General features: G+C 39.4%; 1 protein-coding gene across 1 annotated transcript in view; it reads right to left on the bottom strand.

Annotated features, from left to right (window-relative positions):
• The window catches only part of NCAM2 (neural cell adhesion molecule 2), a 285,518-nt gene extending 271,463 nt beyond the window's left edge, over positions 1–14,055 (bottom strand). Inside the window, exon 1 of the mRNA XM_084530898.1 lies at positions 13,918–14,055. Within this exon, the coding sequence (XP_084387024.1) occupies positions 13,918–13,969 (52 nt within the window). The 5' untranslated portion in view covers positions 13,970–14,055. The remainder of the gene's footprint in view (positions 1–13,917) is intronic.
• Between the last annotated feature and the right edge of the window lie 233 nt (positions 14,056–14,288).

Here is a 14,288-nt window from a genome sequence, read left to right as displayed (position 1 = left end):
GGATACTCCTTAGGATTCTCAAGGAATGTCAAATCATCACACACACCAAATACACTGGCCTCAGATAAAACTTATTTAAGACAGAGCTGCTTGAATCAGTGTGCACACTCCTAAAGAGCAACCCTGAAGTCAATTTACAGTCACTGCAGATTTCCGTGCCACTGTTGGTTCTGTATCTTAACATTAAAGAAAAGCAGGATGATTGGTAAAGCACTGGACTGAAATCAGGACAGCTGGTTCAATTCTGGATTTACAATGGACTTGGTCTGACCTTGATCATGTTTCTTTCAGTTCCTGTCAATAAAATAGGGAACCTCAACACAATTAAGGGGAAAAAAAGTATCCACAGGAGTTTTACTCTCCTTATTTTGTAAAGACATATTCACATTTCTGAGACACAAATGAAGTAATTCATATTAAGCCACAAAGCTTCACAATAGAAGAACCCAGGTTTCCTGCCTAATAGTAGTATTCTAACAAGAATACTCTCAGATTTCATTAAATAATTATTCTCTATTTAAATGGATAACTATTCTATTGACTAAAAATTGGTATTCAATGTATCAAATTTGATCTGACTTTATTTGACCAAAAAGTAGTTTGAAGATAAAAAAATAATTAAAATAATGACTTTTAAACTTAACATACGTTTCAAAAGTTACTAATGTAATAAAGCTGGGTTTTCCTTTCTCACTAGTAGTTCAGCTCCTCTCAGTTATACCCGTTTCAGTGTAGTACTGGACTTTTACTTCATGAATATAACCTGCACGGGTACTCCCACAACAATATGCCACAATAAGTGCCCCTAATAAGAATCAGTAGAATAAAGTTTACTTGGTTTCCTAGAATTTATGGAGTAACATCACATACATGCATTAGAAAAGACTTTGCAATTTTTAGGGCCCCACCCTAAAGCCTGAAGAGACCTGAATCAAGTTTATTGCCTCTACTTAGGTCATGCGTGCATTGCTGTGGCCCAAGCTAGTTGTGCCCATAACACTGTTAGCAGCATAAGTGTGATGCAGAGGGGCCTTAACTCAAGCATGGAATCAATAGTTTCATTTGTTGTAAGCATGTCATCTATTTACTTGAGTCACACATTTTCCTCCAGCGCTCCTAAGGTATGTGTGCAATGTGTGCCATAAGGACTATGCTGTACCATTTAGATTTACTGGTTTAGGACTTCCTTAGCTTGAGCTTCAGCCTTAATCTTGCTGTGGACACACTGACACAAACTTTGGCAGGCAGACACAAGCCTGAGCTGGCCAGATGCAACCTAATGGTGATTTGTGCATCTGTAATTACCACAACACTGTGCTAATGTTAATCAGCCTTGACGACAATTTGTTCAAGCCATGTCACAAGAACAGCAGTTTTAGTTTACTGGGAGCTAGTTTGTGCTCAGTTGACTGGGAGAATGAGCAGGGTGAGTTTGCATCTGCCTAGGAAAAGCCACGGAGATATGCCTGATAACTCCCTACTGTTTCCAGCAGGAGGACTTGAGGGGTCTGTCATGAGGCTTTGCACATTTCATGCTGAGGTTTCCTCAGTGTTATTGATACCTGATGGCATACATGTTCCAAAGCAAGTGTACCAGAAGCAATTTTAGCATTCACGAATAATACTGAGTATACAATTATACAAAACACATTATTGTGTAGAAAACCCTATAAAGACAAAAAAATAAAAGGGTTCGAGTTCTCTGATCTGCAGAAACTATTCAGAATTAAAAACCAGAAAGTTTCCATTCTTATTTAGCCTTTAGCTACTCTCTCCAGAGAAGCAAAGATGCTATTTGTGTCAGTTTCAATAAGAGACTTCATTGTGTGGAAGTCTATGCATATGACATTGAATGGACAGACCACATACTTTTAGAAAGACAGATACTTTGAAATCTATACTCTTATAACAAAAAATGTGTTTTACTTGTTGTCTGTGATTACCAGCAGGTCACATACTTCATTTTTCAGTTGAATCAGTACCTTCCCCCTATTTTATTTATTTTTTGCCACATTGTTCCATAGACCACATGCCTTAACAAATGCAAAAAAGGCTGGAACCAGAAGTTTTACCACAAAAATATTTATCTCCATTACATCATATCTCAAAAACGCAGCTTATATTATGCAGTTACACCACACAATGCAACTGAAAGGAAGTGCTGCTCGAAGAGAGAAATCCTGCCAAATGGAAGTAGGGCAGAGCTGACTGAACTCAATGAATCTTTGAGAAAGTTAACTGTTTCCATTCCCCTTTTTACTTCTTGTAGCACAACAGGACTCCAAAGGTACTTTTATAATGGAACAAATAAAAATTTAAAATATTCTTTATGTAGCCATGAATTAAGCCTTATATAAGAATACTACACAATTAAAACTTAGACTAATAAAAATGTTTGGTTTGTACAAAAATATTTATCATGAAAAATAGCTTTTACTTCACTATGCATTCTTCCTAAAAAATGTTTAGAAAGGCTACTACTCTCATTTTTGCTGCTGTAGTAATTCTTTGTCACAGATTTACAGCTATTTTTAGAACTGAATTTTAGAAAAAAAAAAGATATCTGAATTTTGACATACTGCTTTTTAAAATTGTGATAATTCAAGCAAAAAGTACTCAGAACATTCATGTCTATTTGCATATGTGGCCACAGTTCAAATGAAAATATAACAACATAGCTATTCTACATTTTTATGAATTTAATGAACAGTTGTGAAAATGCCTGCATTGCCTCTAAGATTGTCTTCCAGTCTTAAGAATAAAATATTTCACAGCCATTATGTAAAATTTGGTAAGATACATTAAAATACACCTACACTATGGAAACAGAACTTTTTTATTAATATTTTTGGACACCAACACCCCTCCTGCCCCAGGGGAAAACAAAACAATTTAAAAAAATAGAACATCTATGAGAAAAACATGAACCTTCAATAAATATTAAGTATTTGGTATTACCTCCTTCCTGCTACCAGAGTTTCCCTCTTTTTCCCTGATTAGAGGATTGGTGTTTTAATAAATGTCCACAAACTTATTCACAAGATTCATTACACCGTTTTCCTAAGTAAAAATAGAACATCACCACACAAATCGATTGTTTTATAGGTTCACAAATACAGATGTTACTACTTTAATACCTGCAGTTCACATGTAATAGGTTTAGTGTGGTAATGAACAGCACAAAAGGTTTTCTGCAGGGCATGACATTCATTGACATGGTTATAAATGGAGAGTACCTAGAAACCTTTCAGGACTGAATTTGGTCATCTCAGTAGTCTAGAAAACAGTCATAAACACATTTAAGGTGAATTAAAGCAATATTAATATTTACTAACCACAAGAATACAAAGATTTCCTTAGAATAGCTCTTACAATATTATTTATATGAAAATGTATTATACTTTTATATTCTCTGTTTATTCAATGGCTACAGGTGTTTTTTTCTAGTTTAAAACAGTCACAGAAAAACTGTTATCAGAACTCACCTATCCAAGAGCACAAGGACTTTTCTCTTGTAAAGGAGTATTTCTTGGTTTTATTTATTTAAGAATTTGTTCAGAGTAGATAAAAATAAAAGGTTTACTACTTATAGGAAAGTATTTCTTTTCATCAACATTTTTATAGGAAGCAGTATCTTCCCCAGCCAGATCTGCTCTTCCATACATAAAATCAAGTGTTTGATCATGGATCTAGGGAGTTGTTTTTTGTTGTCGTTTGCTGTTGTGTTTTTGTTTTTTTTTTTAAAAAAGCACATATATTATATGTGTGTGTATATAGATATATATATATATGCTATCAGAACACAACAACTAAAAGGCTACATGCACAAAATGAAACTGGTGATTCCCAAGGTCTCAGAACACACAAAGGAATTATGTTTGCATGTGACAGAAATAGTGAATATAATGTTAGAAATGAATTTTGATGTTATCAGTAAGCAAGCAAATTGCAATTTAATGTTCTTTCAGCACTATCATGGACTCAGAAATAAAGACTACCACAACCATCACATTACATGAGTATCTGTAATTTTAATTCTAAGAATGTTAAAACTTAGAGTAAGTCTACAATGGCTTTAGGAGAACTGTAGAGCAAAACATCTATGATTGTTCTCAAAATCAGCAACATCAATTCCATTTATGCAGGCCTTATAATCCACAGTCATTCACAGCAATGTAACACGAAGGTACTGGGGAGGATTATTTCGACTAAATGCTAAAAGCTGTTGAACCCAATGTCTGTAACTGCCATAAACTGGCAAAAATCCATTTAACATCTGATCATTCAGACAGAATGCTTACAGACTTCCAGCCATGATCTGAATACTGAACATCCAAGGAGCAGGTCTGACTGGTGTCACAAGGCCACAGACCAAAACAAACAAGTAAATCAAACATCTCAGAAACAAACAAAAACAAATGATATATACTTTTTTTATTATTGAATGGTAAACTCCCCAACACAGCTATAACCGGGGCAGCAAGAACCTCGTGACACACAATGATTAACTGCATTAACTGCACGAAGCTCAACATTCTCATACACTCCCAGAGGGAAAACATGAAATCAGCAGCTTACGGTAAGTCTTTGGCTTTATTATTAAAAAAACACAGTGCACGAGACAAAAAATGATATTTTTATCTATCTTAAATGGAACCTGTCACGTCAGAACATCACCTGGGTTCTGACTTTTGTGTTGCTGGATTACTGCTATGCTTTGTCAGTGCTACTTTATAAACATGCCCACTACATAGACATACATAAAGTTAGAGCTTGATTTTCTATTCTTCACTAAATCAGAAATCCCACATACTCACATGGGAGTTATACAACTCCTGAAAGCTCCAATCAGGCCCTGAAAGCTGCAATCAGTACAAGCCCCGTAACAGCACTCTAGGTGCACAAGTCTCCCATTGACTCCAGTGGGAGTTTCATGACTGCAGAGGTTGCATAGTTCTGTCAGCAGAACTCACCTCACATAACAGATTTTTCTTAAAATAAGCTGTAAAGGCTAAAGATAAATGTAGCATTTGTGTTACACTACAGACACTGTTTATTGGAAGAAGTCTGCATTTAGTTCTCAAATATCTAAAATTAGAATATTATTCTACAAACACAGAAAGCACTGGAGCACATGTATTATCGCATTATTTATAAAATTCACAAATTATTACTGATGACAATGCCCAGTTAGTTATAATTCATCCTGAATTTCAGATTAAATTTACAGAATTAGAATTCAGGAGCAAAAAGCAAAACACAAACTAATAAAAGCAAACCTATCATGAAATATGGATGTCTGACAAAATCATGTAGGCGATTAGCATAAACCACGAGGTTCCAGTGTTCCACATTTTCATCTCTGTGGTTCTCTATTTTTCTCATATACACAAATAACTAATTTAAGGCCGCATTTTTAAAGAACAATTTTCTTTCACTTTCAAAGAGATGTAAGTGATGAAAACAGAGAAAATGTTTTTGACAACCAAGCATCTGAATTTCTGAAGCTTTACCAGGCACAGCTTATTTATTATTATTTATTTACTTTTAAAACGTACAGACATCTGTTGACACCAGCAGAATATGCAAGAGGTACCAAGGACAAAACTCTGGTAATTCTTACTGCATTCAGAAATAATATCTGCTACGAACACCTACTAACAGATGAGAAATGCTGGAATAATATTTTCCAGAAAGTACCATTCAGCAATTGGAGAATTATTTTCCCCTACATCTTAAGAACATTTACATGAAGAATGCCTTTGAAGCAAATCATTTGAAGGGATCTCCTGGTACGTTCTGGAGACCCACTGATTGTAACACTTTCATAAATAAATAAAGAACCATCTAAAGAATAATCATGCTTCTTCCTTCTCACTCTTGGAATGCTCCAGAGTCACTTTTTTTTTGTTGTTTTGTTTTGTTTTTTTTTTGACCAGGAATTGTATTTTGTACTGAAGATTTTTGTAACCTATTTATGTCCATTTACTCACATATCATGATTGCCTTTAAACTATCTCAGCACTGTGTACTCATCCCTGAAGCCACCTTCTTAGTAATCAAATCTCTCTCAGCATTCATTTTACTATGCTAACTACACAAAAGCTTCAGACCCCACCCCATGTGTGAGGCACATCTTGCAACATTGATTACAGGAAAGAAATCAGAAACAAAAAAATAAATACAAAATACCAGAAGTACAAACAGTATAAAAAGCATAGTATAAACAAAGAGGTTGCATACCATCAGCCTGATGGAGATCAGCTTAAAATTCAAGTACTGATTTAATAGACATTAACATCAAGTAAGATAACCATTACCTAAAGGCTAGGAAAATACATAAAATACTGGCAAAAGGTACAAAAAAACAGCAAACAAAACAACATGTATTTAAATCTTTGGGAAGTCCATGAATATAACACATAGCTCTGATTCCCTAACAGAAGAGATGCATAGCTTTTCTGTGGTTCTCATGAGATCACAGAAAAGATAGGTAAGGAATTATTTGCAATCCTTACATTACCATATTCCTTACATTACTTGAAACACTGCAAGTAAGGATCTGAACATGACTTTTCAGGCTGCTTTCTGTATTTTCCTCAGTCATTGACATAGTGCACCAAATAGATCAAAGTATCACCTGGTTTAAGAACAAACTCATGTAGCAGAGATTTGTTAAGATTATTAAGGAAGTTCACATAGATGTTACCTGACATACCCCTGAATGCTGTAGGGTGCGCTGATGGAAGTACCACACTGTTCTTGTTTTGCACTTACTGTTTCTTCATGCATTGTCTTACTGTCTTTAGTCCCTGTCAGGCCAGGAGGTCACTGGAGTACATGAACCTTCGTTCTGACCCAGCAGGCACCCAGCAGCAATTTATGAGTCGTTTAATAACTTTTTAAAAAAAATGCTGTATTGCATTACTCCTGTTAACTGATCTTCACTGTTTAACACACACACCTTATTTTCTACCCTCTCCCCCAGTCCCTGAGTATTTAGCTTATTTTGCTTTGACCAATTAACATAATTACACAGTATTGACATAATAACATTGCAGTTCTGATTACATCTTTCCTGTTAGAATAAAGAAGAAAATTCATTGTACATGATCAGTACAGAAAGCTGTTCATAGCAAGATGTAGAATTACCTCTCCTTACCTGTTCACATCCACCTGCAACACTTACTACAAGGATCTCCATACACTGCATTAAGCCTCTTTTTAAATGTCTATTATTTTAATTATAGACCTGACTTCGAACAAGTCAAGTTCAGCTGTGGTACAATGGTCTGTGAAGTTAATGGGTTTGCAATTGCTTGCAGCTCTACTGGATATTGTGCACCACATGGTAGTAGCAAGAAAATTGATGGCAATGGCTTTGTTTTCAAACTGAATTGAGATTATGTTCCAAATGGCACTGCTTGGGCAAAGTGATGAGGACAGCAACTCCTTGTATGAGTTATATACACAAATTCCAGGTATGAATTTCAGCTTATAGCCAGTCAAACAACTTGCATTGTTACTTAAGCTACAATTGCAACATAAATACTCAACTTAATATTAGCTAACTGGAGAAGTCATTTTGAGAAGAGAATTTTCCTTCATGACCTTAATATATATTATTCATGAGCTACAGGGACATTACATTTTACTTTGAATATTTCTGATATGCAAAGTTACTCAACCACCTTTGTCTGCTGTGTAGCAATTCTACTCAAATAATTTGAACACTAAATAAAAACAGTGTACCCTTCAAAAGGCACAAAACAGATTTATGTAAGAAGAAAAATATAGACTGAGCAAATAGAAGAGCCGTTTCTCCCCTCTCCCCCACTTTCGTTCTGGAAAAGTCACTACATCTTAAGTGAAAGTGTTGATGTTTTATGCTTTTTATGGAAAGCTTGTTCTTGAAGGAACACATGCAGGACTTGGATGAGAGGAAATTTATTACAGTCACGATACGGAGGAACAAAGAAGCTGACTGAATCCCCGTAATATTTAATGGAGCTTTGCAAGTTTATCTGAACATTTTCCATCCACGAATTGGCCATTTCAAATCACATCATACTTATATCGTGGTAAACAGCCATGGTTAAGAGCTGTCCAGGCTTACTGAAATTATTTGTTCAAACATGCTTTTAAAAGACTCAATCATCCTGCTTGCAATGCTACTACATTAAAAAAACAGGTGAAATCAAACACCTGCTTATTTATCTTTCAAAAAGAATGTAGAACATGTAAAATATTGTACAAGTTTGTGTTAAATGATAAAAGAGTTATTAAATAGGTAGATACCACATAATGAAGTTTTAGTTGATACACTTAATTGTCTAACTCCTTCTCCAAGCAACTTTCATGAGACAGTAAAATAATTGCTTTTAAAGAACTGGCCCAGTTTGGTTCTCATGCAAACAAAAACTTCAGGCAGTGAAAATTATCCTCTAACTAGGATCAGTAGATTTTGGCCACAATGTCTATAGTCATTCTCATATTTAATAAGTGCCTTATAAATGTATCATTCCATGGTAGATCTTACTTGTTGAATGATCTGAGTTGTAGCCTCTACTACTGTGGCATGTCATTAATGATCCACATTTTGATGCATAGAGATGAATTCTGTTACGAAGCTTCCATTTTCCTAAATAATAACAGCACCATAAATAGAAAGTATCATCCCATATCATGCTTCTTCATAAGTGAATGCTGATCACCTCCTGCCACTTCAAGAGATGCTTTCACACACTGCACAGCCTAATCAAAAACCCACTGCAGCCAACTGACTCCTGCTCAGCACAGCAGCCTCTGCATTAGTGCAACCAGCAGCACTTCCATTAAGTTACTCAAGTGCAGGTCATTTAAACCAGACATGGGGTTCTTGTTAGACAAGGTTTTCTAAAAAGTAAGAATGCATGTATGCATACACAAGCCTTGTTGTTTCCTTTCTACATCATCTTTAAGTAGGTTTTAGAACATGTTCCTCTGCCAGTACAAGAAGATTTTAGTATCATAAGCTGTCACCACATATAGATGTAGTCAGGAAAGTCACTCTGTTCATGGTTTTTTTTTGTGTGTTTTTTTTTTCTTCCATTCCTCTAACTTTATCATTCCAGGAATTAAAAGTTTGATTCTGATCTCAGCTGCAGTACAGCAAATGCCTTCTCCAATTAATGAAGCCATTCAAATCATAACAAATAACAAAAAAATCTAACCCTATAACAAATAAAAGAAGCTTTGCATCTTTGTTTTTGAAGACCTCATTCAAAATGTTATAGCATGACATCAGAAGCCTGAAGAATACCTTGCCAACTTAACTCTTCATTGTCTTGACATCCTCTAAAAATATCTATATACATGCAACTACAGTATTAAGTGAAACTGAGCTAAAAACACAGTAAAAAGATTTTGTGGAAGACTGCAGAATTATGTTGCTGAAGCTGGACATCCTCAGATTGAGGTAACAGCAGGAAGTACTTTGAATGCTCTACTTATCAATGAAAATTTTTGTGAGCTTTAAAAGAGATACCAAAAACTGAGTGATTTCAGTCAATTATCTACCCTAGAAAGCACTAAATATACTAAGGAGGGAAAAAAGAAGACATGGAACAGGACATAATTAATTAGGTCAGAATAAGGTCACAATTAATTGATTGATTATCACAAAGTGATAATACAACGTGCTACATACCAATATGCCTAGATCTAGCATATTGCACCTAAATGGGCCTTCAAATTTGAAGCTATCAGGTAGGTTATCCATAAGGTCTCCCAATTCTCTTCTATTTCCAAATTCCAAGAGCCATCAAAAATCAATTTCAAATCGTCTGTGACATGTAAAACCTTGTGATATGCTTCAAGCATACTGCCCTTACTTTATGAAACTAAGGTGTGCAATTAAAGGGAGAATGAGCAAAACATCTGGCATGTTACTTCATATAAACTATTTAAAATATAAATAGAAGTATAAATCCATATTGTATATCTAGATAAGTCAGTCCTAGTCTTTCAGTAATGGATTTTCAACTCAGACACAAATGACTACATAGTTAGAACATGTGTTTCCCAAAACATCGTATTAACTTGATTATTCTGGAATCAGATGGCACATACTGAATGTAACTGGGGGATTACTGGAATAAATTGGAAGAAAATCAGTAGGCAAACATGAATCATCTGGGAGAAGTGCCTCAAATAAAAAGGTCAATGAAAGGGCAAATAAATACAGCATTTGTTCTCAAATTTATTTTATTTTTAAGAAGGCTGTGAAAGGCAAATAATACACAAGTTGGTCATAACACCACAGTAACATTCCCACAGATAAGAATTAGCTAAATAAATACATGAACCACTTTGCAGGAGAAAGACAGTCAAAATGATACTGTTCAACCTCTTAAAAAAAAAAAAAATCAAAGCTTTAGCTCTATAGCTTTATTTTCATACATTTCATGATTTAAAGCCACTGCAAGCAATAAAAATCTCTACATAAATCATTTTGTATATAATTACATGGAACAAAACTCCACATATTTCTTAACAATACATTCTTGAGACAATCTGCTGAACATCCCAGTTTATTTTCAGGCAGATACTTTGACTTTTGTCTTCACTTGAAAAGGAGTTAAATAGGCTAGCTACATAGGAGTTACATCAAACCAAGCATTCTTTTAACACCTTTTTTTGTTTAAAAGTGAAAAGGAGTGAAGGCAGACGGATTTATTTTCATCTTATTGCAGTTGTATAAATCAACTGGTAGCAGAAAATAATAGCTATCTGAAGTTATAAACATTTCAGATTTCAGTTTACAATTAGAGTATAATATAAATTGCACTTAATCCATTGGACAAACTGTGATTGACTTCAAAAATTCCAAATTTCATGTATTCTCTACAAAAAGCAGAAAGAAGCAAGACTTGAGGAAATAACTACGCTGCGGCAAATAAGATGCACCTGCTAGCAACTGTTTTAGAGAACATTCCTTATTAGCAAACAGTCCCTTATAAACAATTGTACACAGAAACTCTGCATCAAAACCAAAAATGAACTTCCTATCAAAGCAGCAAAGAGAAGAAACTTCAAGCTCAATGACTGAATAAGTACTCACTCATACAAATCTTCTGGATGAATACAAAATGGATTAAATCCTGCAAGCGAAACACTTTCTATTGCAGCTTAACAGAAATTTGCTAACCCAAAGAACTGTATATTATGCAGAGTGATAGAAGAAATAGGATTTAGCGATCTGGGAAGGTGTCCATTTCATTCACTCTAAGTCAGTGTCCCCAGACACTGTTAAAAACCAATGAAGTCTACTCTGAGTGTTGTATCACTATGCATGCTAAAAGGCAGAGTTACAGAGAGGAGCTTTTTCTTTATCACTTATTTATTTGTTAAACCAAACCTAATTAATTTGGGGTCTTTCAGTTTGGGTATTTTTTAAATGTTAAGGAAACATACTTTTGCTTTAGCACAACAACATGGCCACTTAAATCTCTCCCTTGTGATGAAACAAGGAGAAGAAATATTTGGCCTCGGTTGACAATTATGACACTAGTAAGCTCTGAAGTGAGCTGGGTGGGGGGGAGGGGGCTGTCAGCTACTTGCTTTCAAACTGCTCTGATTTTCTGAAATGGCACAAAGTATCACAGCTTCCTTGCCCCAGTCTTAGACCTAACAGCATTTTGCAATGAAAAAGCTTCAGTTATTCTTCATGAAATCTGCTGCAGCTATATGCTCAGAAATGCAAGTCTTCATTCTAAGACTTTCAGTATTTCTGAAGCAAATGATCCAAATCCCGTTACTGGGTTTTTCTCAACTGTCTACATTACCTCTACTTTAACATTAAATAAAATCATAATTATCACATATCAACAGGGTAAGACTCTAGAGTTTCTGGAATACCCTCACAGATTACTTGCATCATTGCAAGAGATCTCAAGATTACTAAGAGGAGGTGTCAAAAAAAATGCAAAATAAGCCCCTCACCAAGTCAATGTTATTTTCAAATTAAAAAAAAACTGTAGAATCTTCCTCTCCCCTAGCAACCTAAATGGCAATATTTTCCATATGCAGATGTTTCTCCCACTCTTATTTGCTATCCCCTATTGTGGGTTGAGGCTATTTTCCACAGCCTGTGGTCCTGCAATTTCCACAACCACTCAAAAAATCTTACACTTCCCACCCTACAGCTATTCACTTTTTTTTATATATATAAAAATACTTTTCTCCATTGAGTTAACACTAATAACTTACTGTCAATATTAGATTTATAGAGCTCTTATCCTCCTCTTTCCATCCCCCTTCCCTATCTATCCAGCTATCGTTTTTAAAACTCAGCCTAATGGCACGTCGGATTTCATTCCATTATTCACCCCCTGACGTTTGCGATGCTACGATACCGAAACTATGTAATCTTTCTACACTGCAGTAACCACACTCCACAAAGTAGCTTTCTGCCGCTCCTCCGTGAGGGGAACGGCGGACCACGTCTCCACAACCATTACACACAGGTGGATCAATGGCAAGACCGAAGGATGCTTTTCCCTTCTCCTCCTCCTTCGCCACCCCGGCGATGCTGGGAAGCCTCCGCACCGCTTCTGAATCGCTAATCGGGAGACCTCCTCCAGAGCTCGTCCCGAGGTGGCGAAAGCAGAGAAGTCTCTCGCTGCGAATTGCGAGCATCTGGTGGTTGCTCGCTACTTCTCGCCCAGACAAAATGTCTGCGCGGCAGGAGGTTTGGAGACGAGCTCCTGGAAGGCGGGGGCGCTGGGAGCCGCAGTCCCCACACCTTACTGCTGGGCGCCCCCCGCCCCTCACCCGGCGCGGCGGAGCCCGCAGCCGCCCCCCGCAAGGCGCCGGCAGGGCAGGTACCGGGGCGGGACGCCGGCCCCCGCCCCACACCCCCCGCCCAGCCCGGCTCGGTCCAGCCCGGCCCGGTGCCCCCGGCCCGCCGCGGGGCGAGGCCCCGTCCCCAGCGCGGGGCAGCGGCCGGCGCGGCCGTGGAGCTCTGCCGCCCCCTGCTGCAAGGCCGGCCCGAGGGAGGGATGCTCCCCGCTCGCGCGGGGCGCGTTTTCCATCGCTAGCACCGCTATTTCCCCCTGAAACCTCCCCAAAAGCAGCGGGCGAGCGAGGCGGTGCCCTCGGGCGGCGGGCACGGCCCCCGCGGCCGAAACTCGCCGTGGCCACCCCCCTTTAGATCCCCATCCCCACCAAGCCCCGCTGACAGACGCCCCCGCCCCGCGCACCTGCCCCCCGCGGGGCCCAAGCCGCTGCCTGCGTGAGCGCCCCCCGGACGCGGCCGCACCCGCACCCGCAGCGCCTCGCTGCTGCCCCCGGGGCGAGCCGAGCCCAGCCCAGCCGGCGCAGCGCGGTGCGGTGCGGTCGGGGTCCGCCTGGCCGCAGCCGTCAGGGGAAGCCCTGACGGGGACAGCCCCCGGCAGGTGCCTCGCGGGCTCCGCGGCGACACTTCTCGGCGGTGCCCAGCGCGGCGCCCACGCTGCCTTCCCCTCCGACAGACAGCGCGGTCCCCGACAGCGTCTTTCTTATTTTTTTTTTTCTTCGATGCCCTCCCACATTTATCGCCAAAAAAAAAAAAAAAGGCAAGACCCCGTACGAAGCAGCTAAGTGCACCGAGCAGCTCCCAGCTTTTTTTTTTTTTTTTTTTTTCCTCCCTTTCCTCACGAAGGGCTCCTCTCCCCGAGGGCTGTTATAAAAGGGGAAGGGGGCGAATTAGGCAAGTTTGAGGTCCCTTCTAATCCGATTCCAGCGGGACGCAACGCTTCGATTTTTTTCTCCGTTTCTTTCTCAGTTACACGCTAACCTGAGCGATGGAGCGAGCCCACGGCATAGGTACGAATTATTCAAAAATGAAAAAAATTAAAAATCAAAAATAAAAAGCAGCAGCAGCAGCCCCGCTCCTACCTTGCCCGCTACTGAGGAGCAATCCGAGCAGGTAGAGAGGCAGGAGGCTCATGTTCAGGAGCTCACGCCGGCGGACAGTTCCAAGTTAGAGGTGCTCAGCCCAGGCCAGCCCCGCCGCCAGCCGCCGCTGCTCCCTCCCTCCCGCCCAGCCCTCCCGGCCGGCCGTGCCGCGCAGCCCCGCTCCGCTCCGCACCGCTCCGCACCGCGCCGCTCGCCAAGTGGCTGGGGGCGCCGCGCCGCGCCGCACTATATCGGGGAGCCGGCGGCCGCCGCGCAGGGGGCGGGCACACGGCGGCCCGCGCGGATCCCTCCGCCGCACACGCACGGGTGAAACGCTGACGGCCTCAGCGCGATTCCTCCGCCGCGGGCTC

This window comes from Aythya ferina (assembly GCF_964211825.1).
Source record: "Aythya ferina genome assembly, chromosome: 1".
Taxonomy (NCBI): domain Eukaryota; kingdom Metazoa; phylum Chordata; class Aves; order Anseriformes; family Anatidae; genus Aythya; species Aythya ferina.
Note: the sequence above shows the minus strand (reverse complement) of the source record. Positions and strands in the feature narration are given on the sequence as shown.